This window comes from Ostrinia nubilalis, chromosome 10, assembly GCF_963855985.1.
Source record: "Ostrinia nubilalis chromosome 10, ilOstNubi1.1, whole genome shotgun sequence".
NCBI lineage: Eukaryota > Metazoa > Arthropoda > Insecta > Lepidoptera > Crambidae > Ostrinia > Ostrinia nubilalis.
Window position 1 is genome coordinate 16,424,167 of NC_087097.1, and position 14,956 is coordinate 16,439,122.

At 47.1% G+C, this 14,956-nt stretch overlaps 2 protein-coding genes across 2 annotated transcripts in view; both read right to left on the bottom strand.

Moving 5' to 3' along the window:
* Positions 1 to 14,956, bottom strand: part of LOC135075484 (mucin-2-like) — a 65,915-nt gene that overhangs the window by 3,395 nt on the left and 47,564 nt on the right. The window contains exons 14-18 of the mRNA XM_063969923.1: positions 7,766 to 7,864; positions 4,273 to 4,348; positions 4,026 to 4,091; positions 556 to 648; positions 388 to 481 (exon numbers count right to left, since the gene is read on the bottom strand). Of these exons, the coding sequence (XP_063825993.1) occupies positions 388 to 481; positions 556 to 648; positions 4,026 to 4,091; positions 4,273 to 4,348; positions 7,766 to 7,864 (428 nt within the window). The remainder of the gene's footprint in view (positions 1 to 387; positions 482 to 555; positions 649 to 4,025; positions 4,092 to 4,272; positions 4,349 to 7,765; positions 7,865 to 14,956) is intronic.
* Positions 961 to 2,967, bottom strand: LOC135075385 (uncharacterized). The gene has a single exon (XM_063969830.1). The coding sequence runs from the start codon at positions 2,965 to 2,967 to the stop codon at positions 961 to 963; it is 2,007 nt and encodes a 668-aa protein (XP_063825900.1).

The window sequence follows — 14,956 nt, forward strand, 5'->3', positions numbered from 1 at the left end:
ACGTGTGAGTATGTAGTTGAGTTTTTAGTTATGTTTGCATCCATTGCAGGTATATACTTATTCTCGTATGAGTAAGACGTTGTAATGAAGCGACTATTGTACTGGTTATAAAGATTATACTGATGTTTAATATTTACTTGTTTTATCCCTTATTCGTATCCAGAGATATCGCTGCCAAAATAAATAAATATATGTATTATACTAAATATGAAGCAGAAAGATGGAATAATAAATATTTGTTTATTATATTGGCACTAACTCGTAATAATTTGTCTTCGTATTTACTAAGTACATATTATATTCTTTAGTTTTGATTTTAGTGTATTTTGATGTTTATTCGTAAACCAATAATTTCTCGGGGTCGCGGTCGGTCGGAACTAAACTTACTTGGGACTGTTGGTGGAATTTTGCTTCTCAAGCTGACGGAACTTGGCGAACGGCGACACGGGCTTCGGTGCCGGCCGGCTCATGCTCTCGATCACTGAAACATCATCACCATTAATATCACGGAGTCAACGTTACAGATAATAACTATTCTTAAATGCGAAATTTTACCTTTCGAAGACTTAGTAGTGGTACTACTGCTAACAGTTTTTTCAGACGAGTCCCTCCTCACGCTCGATGTCACAGTGGTTACTTCTTCTTCCTCTGGAAACAGAAAAAATCATAAATTTCTCAGTCGCGACGAGATCGGCGCTAACACTAAACTCTGAACACTAGGAAAACGAGTAGCAAGACATACAGATGATACTTATAAGCTATTAGTCAAAATAACACTGTTATAGGAATCGGTGAAATGAATACGGATGTAACACATATGTACAACGACACGGGGGAGGCGCGACGCGGGGGACGGGGCATGCGACGGCTGGGCGCGACACAAGCACAGGCAGCCCACACACACACGACTCACGCGCGTCTCGCTCGTCTCCGTCCTAACCAGTGGAATGTGCGCGGGCGCTACGCGAGCGCCGACACCAGGTCCTCGAACGCGTCGTCGGCGTTGCTCTCGTCGAGGAACTGCAGCTCCGCCACCGTCGGCATCGTGCGGCTGCGGCCCAGCGAGTAGGCCTGCGGCGCCGGCCGGCCGCGGCGCTGCGCCGGCGCCCGGGCCGCCTGCCCGCCGAAGTACGCCTCCACGGTCCTCTTCTTCTCCGTGAGCTCGTCGCGCGCGATGCCGCCCTCGAACAGCTTCGGCACGGCCAGCAGGTGCATGGACTTGGCGCGCGCGACCACCCTGCGCGGCGACGCGGCCGGCGAGCGCTCGGCCAGCTGGCTCCACGAGCCGGAGCGGCTGAGCGGGCTGGAGGCGCCGGAGCCGCCGGACAGCACGGACTCGCGGGACGCGGCGAGCGGGCTGCGCGGGCCCGCCGGGGACAGGAAGCTCTCGGGCTCGACGGGGGGCGGGCGGGGCTTTGGGGGCGCGTGCTGGGGGGAGGGGCCGGTCTGTACAGGGACCCGTACCTGACTCCTGGCGGCCTCGCGCTTTTTCCGCTCTACGTGGGCCGCGTCGCGTTTCGGAAAGGAGACTCTGTCGAGCGCGCCCTTGAGGCTGTCGCGGCGCGCGTCGTCGTGGCGCGTGCGCACGCCGGCCGTGATGGTGGCGGCGCCGCGCACGGGCCCGCGCATGACGCGCGTCTCCACGCTGCCGTGCTCCGTGGTGGGCCCGTCGTCGTGCGGGCCCGCGTGCCCGTTCTGGGCCGGGCCGGCCCGCGCGCGGTGGGCGGGCGGGGCGCCGGGCGAGCGCGCGAGGCCGCCGCGGTCTTGCTCGTTCATGACGACGTCGGGCAGGTAGTCGACCTTGTGCGCGCGCGCCTTCTCGATGTCGGGCGTCTGCTGCAGCGGCACGAAGGTGGACACGTCGGCGGGCGTGTAGTCGGTGACGGTGTAGGCGGGCGGCGCGGGCTTGCGCTCGCCGGGCTCCGCGTGGCCGTTGGTCGTCGGCTCGTGGCGAGCTCGCTCCCGAATTTGTCTCTCGTAAAACTCGATCTGCAGTTTTTGCGCGTCGACTTTGGGCACGAACGGAGCGGACCCGGCGTAGGGTTTGGCGTCGTCCACTTTCCTCACGAGCTCCGGGGCGGCGAGGTGGTTCTGGCTCGGAATGGTCTTTACGGGGTAGCTTTGGACCTGCGGGGGCGCGTGAGTCGGCGGCGTGGGGAGGTTGGGTATGTACGGTCTCTCGCTGTAAGCGGGCGGGGCCATCGGCGGCGGCGGCGGGGATTCATATTTATTGAAAACGTTATTGACGACTCTCCTGGGCCGGTCGTTTTCGGGCACGGCCCAGGGCACGCTCTGGACGGGCGGGCTGGCGACCGTCGGGTGGCCCGTGCCGTTGTAGGCGGGGGGAGGCGGCTCCGTGGTCGAGGACGCCGCGCTGTTCAGCACCGAGGGCGGACTCCACACGTGGGCCGGGGCGCTCGTGGGCGACGTGATTTTGGCGGGCGGTTTGAACGCCGACATCGGGGCGTGCGAGAACTGGTTGACCGGGATCGGTTTCGCGACGAAGGGTTTGACGACGACGGGCCTCGTGGGGGACTGCGGCACGGGCGGCGGGAGCGGCGCGCGCGGCTCCCGGCGCTCGGCCGTCCACGGCGGCTTGACGACGTTGTTGTTGGTGACGTCGGCGAGGAAGCGGCGCGGGCGCGGCGCGGAGGGCGAGGGCGACTCGTCCGCCGCCCGCCAGAAGCGCCGCGCCGACGACGAGCTCGACGATCGACTGTGGGTGTCCCGCTCGCGGCTTTCGAACGCGTGCTTGATGTTCCCGAATCGACTGCTCCAGTTCGATTGGCCGTTGACGGTCACCTGATTCTCCTCGTTTTTACGCATGAACGCGACGAATTTCCTATCGTTCTCCGTTTGAGGTTGAAACTTGGGCACCGCGGGGCCGCGCGCGTCGTCGTCGGTGTCGCTGTCCAGCTTGTAGCCGGCGAGCGGGCGGCCGATGTCGATCGTGTTCGCGCGCTTCATGCGACTCCGCTTGTTGTTGCTGAATCTGTTGAGAGGTTTCGAGATCTCCTCGGCCGGGGACGGAGGTGCTGCAAAATTGTAAGTCGGGGGGAGGGGCTTGTACAGGGGCGCGCGCACCCTGGGCTCGTCCCGGACCACCGGTTTCTGGGTGACGGTCGGCGCGGCCACCGGAGGAGGTGACCTTCGACGCTCCGGGGCCCGTCGCGGATATACCGGGGCGGCCTCGCGCGCCTGCGCGTCAAATTTAGTGGCGATGGCGGCTATGCCACTTTTGGCATCGGACGCGCGACGCAACGCCGGCTGGAAGGGGAGCTGCGGTTGTTGCAAAGGTTGCGGTTGTTGCAGAGGTTGCGGTTGTTGCAGAGGTTGCGGTTGTTGCAGAGGCTGCGATTGCTGCGGTGGCTGCGGCGGTTGCGGGAGCGGTTGCTGCGGTCGCTGAACCGGTTGAGTTTGGCCTCCGTCCGCGATCGAGTGCCTAAAGAAGTCCGGCTTGCGCGGGGCCGGCGCCCGGCGCTCCACGACCCGCGCGTCCCTGCTGACCCGCGGGGGGTCGACGAAGCTCGCCGAGTGCTGGATCGGCGCCGGCTTCTGCCGCGAGGCGACCGCGTCGTGGAAGCTGACGTCCTCGTCGACGCTCGGCTTGCGCTCGGGCGTGCGCGGCTGGCTCGAGGCCTCCGAGGCGCCGCTGGAGGGCTCGGGCTCGAGCTCGGGTGCCCCCAGCGCGAGCGCGTCGCGGTCCACGAGGCGGCGCGCCTGCGCGAGCTCCTCGTGCGTGACGCCGACGGTGTGTCTTGCGGCGCGGCTGCGGCGGCGCGGGCGGCGGCGGCAGCCGTCCAGGCGGTCGGCGGCCTGCAGCGCGTCCTCGAGACGGTCGGCCAGCGCCAGCAGCGCGCGCGCCTGCGGGTGGTCGGCGGGCGGCGCGAGCGCGGCGCGCAGGCGGGCGAGCGAGCGGCGCACGTCGGCGACCACGTCGGCGCCGGCCGCGCCCAGCCCGGCCAGCAGGCGCGAGCCGCCGCCGCCCAGCAGCCCCTGCAGCAGCGGGAGGAGGAGGGACTCACCGCGCGCGTCGCCGTCCGCGGGCTCGCCGGCCGCCGCCAGCGCCTCCGTCACGGCGCTCGCGCACGCTGCGGACGTTCGGGTTTTGTTAGAAAGTGCATTCGTTTAACACGACGAGACATTACATTCATAAGTGCCACTAGTGGTCTAAATTGAAAAAAAAAATCATTTTGATTTTTTGATTTTGACATCGGTGACTGATGTCGGTGCGATAGAGATCATTCGGCATCTTTATGGGCGGAGACTCACCTTCTTGTTCAGCCATGAGGTTGCGGATGCGCGCGCGTATTCGACGACGCTGCTCGTAGTCGGTGCACTCGTCCAACTGAAACGCGAATTAGCACCGATATAATGTTAACTTTAATTATTTTAAAAATAAAATGAGAATCAATTGATTCAAATGTGTTTGATTATTTAAAAACAATCACCATCACGTTAGCTTTTATCCCCCGATATTGATTCAACATTGTACAATACTATCCCGTCTCAAGTGTTAGTGAAATTCACCACGTCGATAAAGAAAGCTTTGGAGCGCTAATAACGCAATAACTAACAAGTATTGGAGTGGTCAATATATCACACGTAACGAGAAATGACTGGCGATTAATTTAACTCGGATATTTCGGATTGAGCCGTGCGTGCGCGCGGCGCGCGGAGTGACCACGTTTTGGCGCAGCCTCTCCTCACATTCACATTGTTTGTCATTGTAACCGCTTTCTACTAGATAATCCGCTTTGCGTCTATGATGCTAAAGTCCCAATTCAGTTGCGATCGTGTTTGCCCGTGCGTACAAGCATTGCGGCAGTGCCGGAAGTGGACACGCGGAAGTGAACTGCCCTAAATCACTTTTCATTAATTGTCATCTGACCTGCTCCAGTATCCATTCAAATTGATAGTCATTATTGTGAATTATCTACTAATGGTAATCTGACCCAAATTGCACAGCATACGAATTAGGACTTCATAGTTTCTATAATGATTATTTCATTGACTTTTAAGAACATGAGCCTAATTAAATTAACAATTAACGTCACATATGAACAGAGATTCTCTCCAACCAACATGTCATATTGTCTACCGTCAAACATGAAATCATTAATCACAATTGGATGTTACAAATCATAGGTAATTAAATAAATAATGAAATGAATAATGTATTTTTCCCAAATGTGTCCTCCATCTTGCAGAGCGGCCAGCAGCCGCAGAGCCCTAGTGGTGTCCCGGCGGCGCGCGCGCAGTTCCCACGCTGTCGCCGGCGGATTACCCGCCATTACGTGCGGGCCCAGTCCACAGGCGGGCAGCGAAATTATTCAAAAGGGAAAATAAAGGCCGAAAACTTTAGATATTATTCAATCAAACGATGAAAGAGCTGAAGCCTTCCAATAAGAAGTTAGCGAGACTCTGACCAATGAAATTGGCTAGCTAGGTAAGGTTGATGCGGGAAAAGCCTGGATGCGGGCAGCGCAGGACCGTTCATTGTGGAAAACCTTGGGGGAGGCCTTTGTCCAGCAGTGGACGTCATTTGGATGAAACGAGGTAAGGTTGGTCAATTTGATGGTTATTTTGTTTATTATCATGTCTCTTTGTGGGATACTCGAGACACAATATTTAACAGACAAACAGTGAGCGATCTTATTTTTCGCTTTCTCGTTATTATACGTGTCGATTGCAGGTACCGCCACCGCTTTCGACATAAGTACGAGTATTTGTGTAGTACAATTAGAATAGAATAGAATAGAATACCTTTATTCAGCATTAACATTTATGTGCATGCATACATGTACAGAGGTTAAATATTACTGAGCCATGCTGAAAAGGCGCCCGCTCAGCGAAAATCGTGACATGACACACACAAGTCGTCAAGTCACGAAGCTGGTTTTCAGCGGGTACCAACATGGGGGTTATTATGTTGTTGGTCGCTGCCTCTTTAGACTCGGGCCGCCGGTCGTCAGCTGGACAACTTGTAGCAGCCTCCGGCAGGTGTCTCGGCGTCAGCCACACGGCTAATCGCCGCGCGCCCTGTGGTTTCTCACTTGGCTAATTGATAAACGCTGAGAACGAGTTTCAGCTTGTCTTGTGTCAATTTATAAGTCTAGCTGGATCACGAACGGATTTTTTTGCAAATACAGGTAAGAACAGAATGATATTTAATAATTTTCCAGGTTTTAGAGTTAACATACGCTTTTGAAGGTCTTAAGAAGGTCTTTGTTAAGTTGCATGCAAGTGTTGTGTTTCAGAAGATGGTATTACGTCAAAATGCTACATAGGTCGCTAGGCTCCCCAGATTTCTTTCCCATTGTCTTACGAAGCGTCGCGAACGGACACGCAAGTCGCAACATAACGGCATGACGCGCGGCGCTGTAACCGCGTTAGACACGGCCGCACGCGCACGCGCACACGTAACGTGCAACGCATGCAGTGGGCTTGCTTGTTGCTGCGACTAGCGCATCACATTGACAACAATCAATCACATCTTAAACGTACCTGAATACCTGTAAATACCTCTAATAAATAAGCTGATAATACCTCTATGTGACAACAAATAGACTAATGCCCATTTTCACCATCAATCCCTAATTTTTAAGTGAACCCTATGAAAACAAAATTCCTGTTATGTGTTACCATAGGGGTCACTTAAAAATTAGGGATTGATGGTGAAAATAGGCATAAGCCTGTAAATACCTCTAATAAATAAGCTGATAATACCTCTATGTGACAACAAATAGACTAAGAAGGTATATCACTTACTTAAGTATACCCATGTACACCAGCGTCGGGGCACGCGTGGCTCGATTAATGCTGAGCGGGCGCCTTTTTGGCACAAAAATATGCGTGTATAGTTTTAAGTCCCTTTGTTCTGTTTTTTACTTTTTCTTTTTGTGTCAAATAAAGTTTTTCTTATTCTTATGTGAAATGAAATCGTGAATATCGTTCGTAAGTTCGTATGAAATATGTTTTCCTTTAGAACAAACTACACCACAATAGTTTCTAGCATCATGTTTAAGACTACCATACGTAAATACATTGTGGTCGTAGCACTCTTAATTTCACCATGATGGTGCCGTACGCGCTGCGAGTGTGAGCCGGATGAGCCGAGGACGTCCATCGGCGAAGCCCAATGAAGCTTTCTCACAGCAAACTTGATAATCATTGCTGGTAATGTTGTTTGATTAGGCCATTTGACGTATTTCAGAGCAATTCTAGTCATACTTCAACCTGTTGACAGCCATACCTTTATTAATCACATACTTAGTTGTATGTAATTTATGTAAAGCACCTAAGTCAATAAATATTATTTGATTAACATTCGGTATGTAGATACTAGTTCAATATTGGAATGCAATGTCGTAATAAGCATAGGAGCATGTGAGCTCATATGAGCATACTAAATTTCATATAACGAAAGTGAGAGCAATGAGTGGTCAATTACATCAAAGTTCAATGACTCAGATGAGCGGTTGGTTCTTTAGTAAAAATCAATTTCAATTTGGCTAGTCATGTGACGTCGTAGATGGACAGAATGATAAAATATTGGACCGTATAAATTTTAGGTTGATGGCAAATAAATACGAAAAGTAAACAGTTGGCAGACCATCAGGAAGTGGGTCAATGATAAAGAAGAAAACTGTAATAAACAATTGCCGCTGAATGGGATCAAACAAATCTGGATAGCACAAGGGACAGCTAATCTTAACTGTGGATGGATGATGTCAATAATGGTGATGATGATGAAGACACTCACGAGTTTCCTCAAGACGCGCTCGTCCCAGCACTGCTCGAGATCGAACTCCTCGACGCTGCGGGTGCTGCTGACCTTGCCGCCGCTGCTGCGGACTGTCTCCTGCGGGACAAGCAAAACTCGGTTAGCACAGGAACTGGACAACATGAAACTAAAAGGTTAGAGAATGCTTCTTACAAACGAACTCACAATCTTATAATATCCTACTTTACCTCTTTATAATAATATTAGAGACTGTCAAATAATTGATTGTTGTTTGGACTTAGAAGCTTAAACTATGATTCCTGTAACGTCGAATCTTAAAGAACCTTTAACACTCTTGGGAAATTTAAGAAAAGGGGTTGAACATATGAAAGTATCGTCAATCTTACGCGAGCCAAAGTATTGTTTGGTTACTGTTTACATAGATCATCATGTTCCCAAAAATATACAGCACATTGTCCCATCATGACATCAGCATGCGAACGTTAAGAAATCATCGAGTTTCACGCGTCTATTTCGAGCAACTATCGTAGTGGAAAAGACCTTGTCGGAGCGCGCCCTTCCTCTGGCACTCTCTTTTATTTTTAAATAATTGGAAAACCCTTGAAAAACTCTTCAAGTGTGTGGTAAATGTCGGCTTTATCTTTTTTATGAGCATCATTATTAGAAACTACATTTTATAGTGCGCTACTTTCTTGAAAATATAGAGATCTTTAGGATCGGCGGCTCCTCTTGCTTATTATTTATTCTCTGATATTTTGACAGAATGAGAATCTGAATGGACATTTAAATAAGAATCGTCATATTATTATTTAGTTTAATGTACCTAGAGAGCCAATTTTGGAGCTAAATAAGACATTCATCGTTATGATTTGGTATTGTCTATCTAGGATATGTATGTATCTGTTGTAGCTCCAGCGGTGTCTAACCACAGTGTAAGGTTTATCCAGTCTACGAAGGCCTGTGGTAATGCGGTTTTGAATTGAGGCCGGCAATACTCGATATTGCTATTCGATTCCGGTCGAGATCCAATTTTTCTTGAGTCGACGCAATAAAGCAATAAATAAGCCCCACAGATAAACATGCTTCTAAATCTCCTGAGATCTAAAACTCACACTACGAGTTTATTATTTATTATTTGTAGTTATTTTTGTAAACATTTGCAGATATCGAGACTGCAGTCAAGGTCAGTGTCGAGCTAATTTAATGTTACACAAGTTATATCACTGCAATAACAAATAGACCGCAGCTGAGGTTCGCCATTTTTCCGTGTGGGAGGGTACTTAATCGCCGAAAATCCAATAAATATAGATACGTCACAGATAGAAAAGATCAGTCGCCTCTTAGAAAAAGTTCGTGCCTTCGCAATCGAAGATAAATAGTTTAATACGAACCACATTAAACTGCACCAAAAATCTAATGCCGATCTGGCTTTCTTGTGCAAAGGACTTGATTGAAAAGCTTTCTTATTCGTCACTCAAATGGGTTATCTGTTCTCCAAGGGCTACGCCCGCATCTCATCGGCCTTCCAGTACAAATATACTACGGTACTGCTAGTTGTAGATTTTTATTACTTTTGCGAATAAATCTCGCGTCGGTCTGGTTTCATGGCTGACGGAGCTTCCTGGTCAGTTAATGGACTTTCTGGTCAATGAAAGATGTTCAAGTATAAATATAACTTTATGAGAATCTCGTAAATCGCAGCCGTACGCGTGTTTCTGATGTTATAAAAGTTTAGAGAATTAGAGAAAACTGGTTTCATTTGGTTGGTTATAAAATGTCGATGGCAATAGAAAATAACTGAACGATTTCAGGGTTTAGATTACAAGTTTCTGCTTTGAACTCGTCGAATCAATTTAAAAATTGGGTGTGTCTGGCGCATTAGGGACGACCTATTTTTTCCATCAATGTAAGTGTGATGAACGAGCCCATTGATATTGCTGAAGTTGCGTACGAGTGGTTGCGTCTACATTATAATTTGACGCCAATTTGTCGACGCGCTTGTGTAATCAATTCGTCGTATGATGATAGCCTTTCATTGATTTTTATAGGTTCGTTATTGTAAGATTTTATTAGTTACGAAACGAAAAATAATAATGACCTTTTCAAAAGCACAGATTTGATTTTGAGGTTATAATTTTTTCCTGTTACTTTAGTTGCACCTATGAACTGTCCACTGCTGTATATCGACTGTTCTAACAATAGATATTCAGCGGATTAGAATCATACACTAATAGCAAGGGTACAGATCCTAAATGCAGTTCAAGATCAAGCGCCATGCTGGTGTCATCGCGGCTATTTAGCGGATGCAGCGTGAGCGCGCCGGGCGCTGGGCGCGCGCCAGCCCGGAAACACTCTTAGCTGGAACTGTGTCCTTTGCTTGCTGTTAGGTTCTTGCATGGTGACAAAAATGAAATAATACAATCTAAGTCTATCTGTTTTTTGTGATCAAATAGGTAAGTGTTATGAATATTCTCTACATATCCAAACAAAATCTGACATCAGGATTGTGTTCTGATCTCAGATGTTGCCACCCAGTTGTTTATTTTGCTTCTCTACCTTTCCACTTAATCTGATGAGTATTGCTTAAATAGAAAACACCATTTATGAACATGTCTTTGAGCATCACTGTATATTAATTACGTTCTTCGTTAAACAGCTTTGTCATCCTAAGGAAGCATTAGTTCGACAAATATTTAGCATGTCATCAACGCACTGCTAACAAACGATGGACCGTGTATTATTATTTGCAGTTAATGCTATTAATGTTCAACGTCGTAGGTTTTGTAACATGAAGTTTTATTGAATGGAATGCAAGCTGCATTTGGACATAAAGACAGAAACCCGGATGAGTAATCCCGTCCGCTGTGGTCTTATTGCATTCAAAGGAGTCCCATTTTAAACTCGTTGCACTTGTACAAAGTAGCGTCCAGTTTCTAATGTGATGTGAAGAAACTTTTAACGGCGCGGTTGAAGTGAAAAGCCTTATGGATTGAGCACTTCCTAAGGTACTGGTTGTGGCTAATGGGTTCCCAGTAGCGTAGGTTAGTACCTACTACATGTTAATGTGCCACATGAGCGATAAAGGGTTATGGTTTGTTGGAGGAAAGTTGAGGTTACTAGGTACAAGCTCTAGAATATTTTTGTGGCAGGTTGGTAATAGGATTGACGTGCATCTAGACTGAGGGCCTATTTCTTTAAATCCTTACGAATCTAATTGAGACTTAAAAGGGCAATTTAATTAGGTGAGTTGAAAATAGTGAAAAATTGATGCGGGTTAAAGCAATACTTTGGCTGCAGATTTGCTGATTTGAGCTACATTTTCAATACAGATCACGGTAAGTAGGTATAGTATCATGGTGTTGTTTGGAGAGTTCTGTGACATGACATCAGTCTTCGCTTGTTAATCTTCGACGCAGTAAACTAATAGGTAAGTGAATCATCTCCAGAGCATCTGCTGTCATGACGGCGATCCGTCAGTGCTGCCAAGATGGCGGCACGTGCTGCTGCCGTGAAATGTTTGGACATGTGCAGGAGGAGCACGCGCTCGTTATTTACTTACTATCTTGAGTGTGGATTGTTGCCATTTTCCTATTATACACTTCGTATGACCTTTGAGTTTTACCCAGTAGCCTAAATGATGGTTAAAGAAGATATTTCTACAATCTAAATTGATTTTACTGCCTTTTAACTAGCCAGTTCATTAAGCTACTGTACCTACTAACTTCTCATATACAATTTATAGTATAGAGTTATAGTTATAGCGTGACAGTGTAACCGACCGGCATTGTAGTAATATTTATAGGCGGGCGAGAAGATCACTGGGCCAGATTTTTGGCAGGTCACCGCGCGGCATCGACCGCGGCTAAAATACGCGCGCGCGCGCACGCCATACAACGTGATTCGCTCCTCCTGAACTTTTCCGTCTAGTTTACAGATTTATTATATTCTCTCGGTGACTATCTTCATAACAAAGAAGACATAAGACTACATAAGTGCGCTTAATTACGTAATAGGCAATAATAAATTATGTGCAAATGTGGATTAATAATTTTAACTTTGAATCAGTCTAGATTCTAGACTGTTCTAGACTCTAGAACTTCAAATAAGAACATCAAAGTTTAGACCTTAACCAGGTCTTTAAACACCTATTGAAAGTACCTAGGATATCGATTTCAGTCCGATCTACAAGTTGTGAGTTAAAAGCTTGCGTCGCGTGCGCATCAAAGCATTGTGTGTCCAAACGACTGGCGAGAAGTCAGGCAGACGCGATCGTTGGACGCGCTACAAATCGAGCTTTGACTTACAACAATTAATCTCTGATCCGGGTGCATTAGCTTTTTGTTACATATTTTCTTCTTACTCTGATGCACCCTGAGTGCTTTCATTTCATACATTATCATGCGTCTTAGTTATTTAGTGTATTTTTCATTCAATTCGCTCTGGCTATTTTCATCCGGTGTTCTTGTAGAGCTTTGCATGACTTCTGTCCATTCAACTTTTTAGCATTCGCCAAACGAACGGACCACATCCGTCATCTACATCTGGGAAGTTGTCTGTTATAAATAAAATTTAATGGGAAATGTGTTTGGAACGCCAAATGGCCCCACATTATAAATAAATCATACCATGATAGAGCATGTTGGAAGTCCTCATTATTTTAGAATTATACCTGTTTGTGAACAAAGTGATTGAAACAAATGAAAGTGGGTGAACACGGTACGGAGAGTCATAAAACAAGCAAGACTTTGAGCCTTATTACAGTGCTGTTGCAACCAGTAATAAAAACCTTGTTTTCCTTTAGTTTCGGCGTAAATCGTATCGCGAAGAAGTCGTCGAGGAATCGATAGAGTCATCAGAGGGATCAATGGTCGGCGCGTTCCGGGAACATGCGCGCGCGCAAAAAGAGGAAATGTCGCACAACAGACGCAGACGATATTTTTGGACGCCCACATTTATAAAAGTCCGTTAATTTGTTTAAAACAAGATGATATGTGACATCTGGCTTTAAACAAAGATGCTTTTTGAAATTTACACTATTATCTTACTTTGTAGCAGCAGCTTTTTGTAATTTTGTTTTTAGCGGTCATTTACCGGCGCAGGTATACTTTTCCAACCATTTTGACGATAGGTAGGACGATTTTAGAACATAAAAATCATTATCAAAAGACAGGTATTAATAGAGGTGAAACTACGCTGGCAAAAAAGTGATTTATAGAGCGATTATGAATAATGCTGTTTTGTCTGTCTGTCAGCTACTCACTGTGTCAATCCTACTGATGCGCAGACGTCGTTGCCGGCACAGAATGGCCGATAACAAGTGTATCGGTCGATCGCGCTCGAGCGCGGCATCACGCGCGGGTTCGCAAGAAGCGATCTAGCGGCTAACGGCGCGTGCCGAGATATGCGCGCGGGCAGATGCGATGATAGCTAAGGTTGCCTTTGACGTAAAAGCTGTCAGATACTTGATTCGTAAGTCACTAATCAAAATAGATTTAGTTGTATGTGTATTATTGCGACTTGTTATAAGTACGAGTACAAGAAGACAAATGAAAATATAAATCGATGGCAAACAAATAATTAATTTCTCACCACACGCATGAGAAGTAATTATGACTACAAAGATGTATCATATTTGCCAGCTTTACAGTGGTGGTGGTAACCCTGTGTGAGAGTGGTTAGCACGCGCGCGCCGCAGTTTTTGCAACAATGCGATGATTGCGATCATCGGCGCTGCAAAAACGCGGAAAGGAAATAGGAGCGGCGGATCTGGAGCGCATGCGCATACCCGCGTGTCAGCTGGTCGTCCGTCCGTCAGTCAGTCCTAATGCATGCTGATTCGTGACATGTTAATGATAGCACAAACACCAACTTGTATCTGACTATTGAAAACGTCAATAGTCAGATAGCTACAAATTGGTGTTATAAGTACGTAATACTTAGGTAAGTAGGATATTTTAATATGCATTAAGCTAAATCTAATGTGTATACCTACCTAAGTGTACGTATTACATCCGAATCTCAAGTAGGTACTTAGGAATGTATAGGTAGCCTAGAGTATATTGACTTCATATTTTGTTTGCAAACATTTCGCTGTTTTGAAATGTTGGCTACATTATGAGTGAAAGGCAATCTTAGAAAATAGGAAAGGGATAACCTTATTGAGTATAATTGGATAAGTTAGTCACCTCCGCCGAGGAAGATAAAAAGCGGGATAACAACATCGAGAGCAAACGGCAAAAAGAGAAATGGACACTGGCTTTTTACTGTTACAAAAATGTGAAACCGGGGATACAGTCGCGGCTGCGGTGCGCACGCGGCGATTTAGATCGCAAGTGCTTTGGAAATAGTTACGTGGTGATTGCGATGAAATGATTTTATATACTTTACTTAACACGAGTTAAGACTGAGGGGAAATGTACTGTACCGAAAACATCTACCTTATATGTGAGGTAAATTAAACATGCAGTTGTTTATCGAGATAAGGCGATGTGAGGTTTCCATTTTCATATAATAGTCTAATTTTTACTGTAATTTGATGCTATAAATCATGTTAACCACTTGTTTGCATGCTCTACATTTATGATTGATTTAAATAATTGCTTACGAAGTATTTTACTTCAGTTATGATAGTATCTTTTGTAAAGAATTTATTAATTCAATGGCTAATTAAAGTGAATGTTAATTACAGACGGGCAGTGGAAACGATAGGTAGCAGTTTCGCGACGCGTACATTAAAAAAGCGTGGAGATACGCTTATGGTCACTCAGTTGTCTGGGAAAAGTGTTGACGCAACAAAAAAGTTTTTGACAATAGAGGTAGATAAAATCGGGTAATCTGAAATAACACCCCTGCGGATGAGAGTTGTGTCTCTGTGAAGCTCATAGAATCAAGAAGTGAAAAATCAGTCTAGTACCAAAATCATTTTTTGACCTTGCACCGAGTGTTCCCTGTCCCGATTCCTTTGTTCAGTCCAGCCTCAAGGTTGCGATCTTGGCCTTTGCGACATTCGCCAAGTCTGAAGGGAAGAGCCAAATAGGGGCGTCACACGCGCGGGCGCAGCTTGGCGTGCCACCAGGCGCAGGGTTGACGAGTGACAACAACATCAATGGACAAGGAAAATATCGTGTCCCTAAAACACTTCCTTGGTTAGATGATTTGAATTCCGGCCGGCAATTTTCAGATGCAGCAAAGCAGTAAATATATTAATTT

Coding starts and splice junctions, on each gene's coding strand:
- LOC135075385 (XM_063969830.1), bottom strand. CDS start 2,967: ATGAAGCGCGCGAACACGATCGACATCGGCCGCCCGCTCGCCGGCTAC.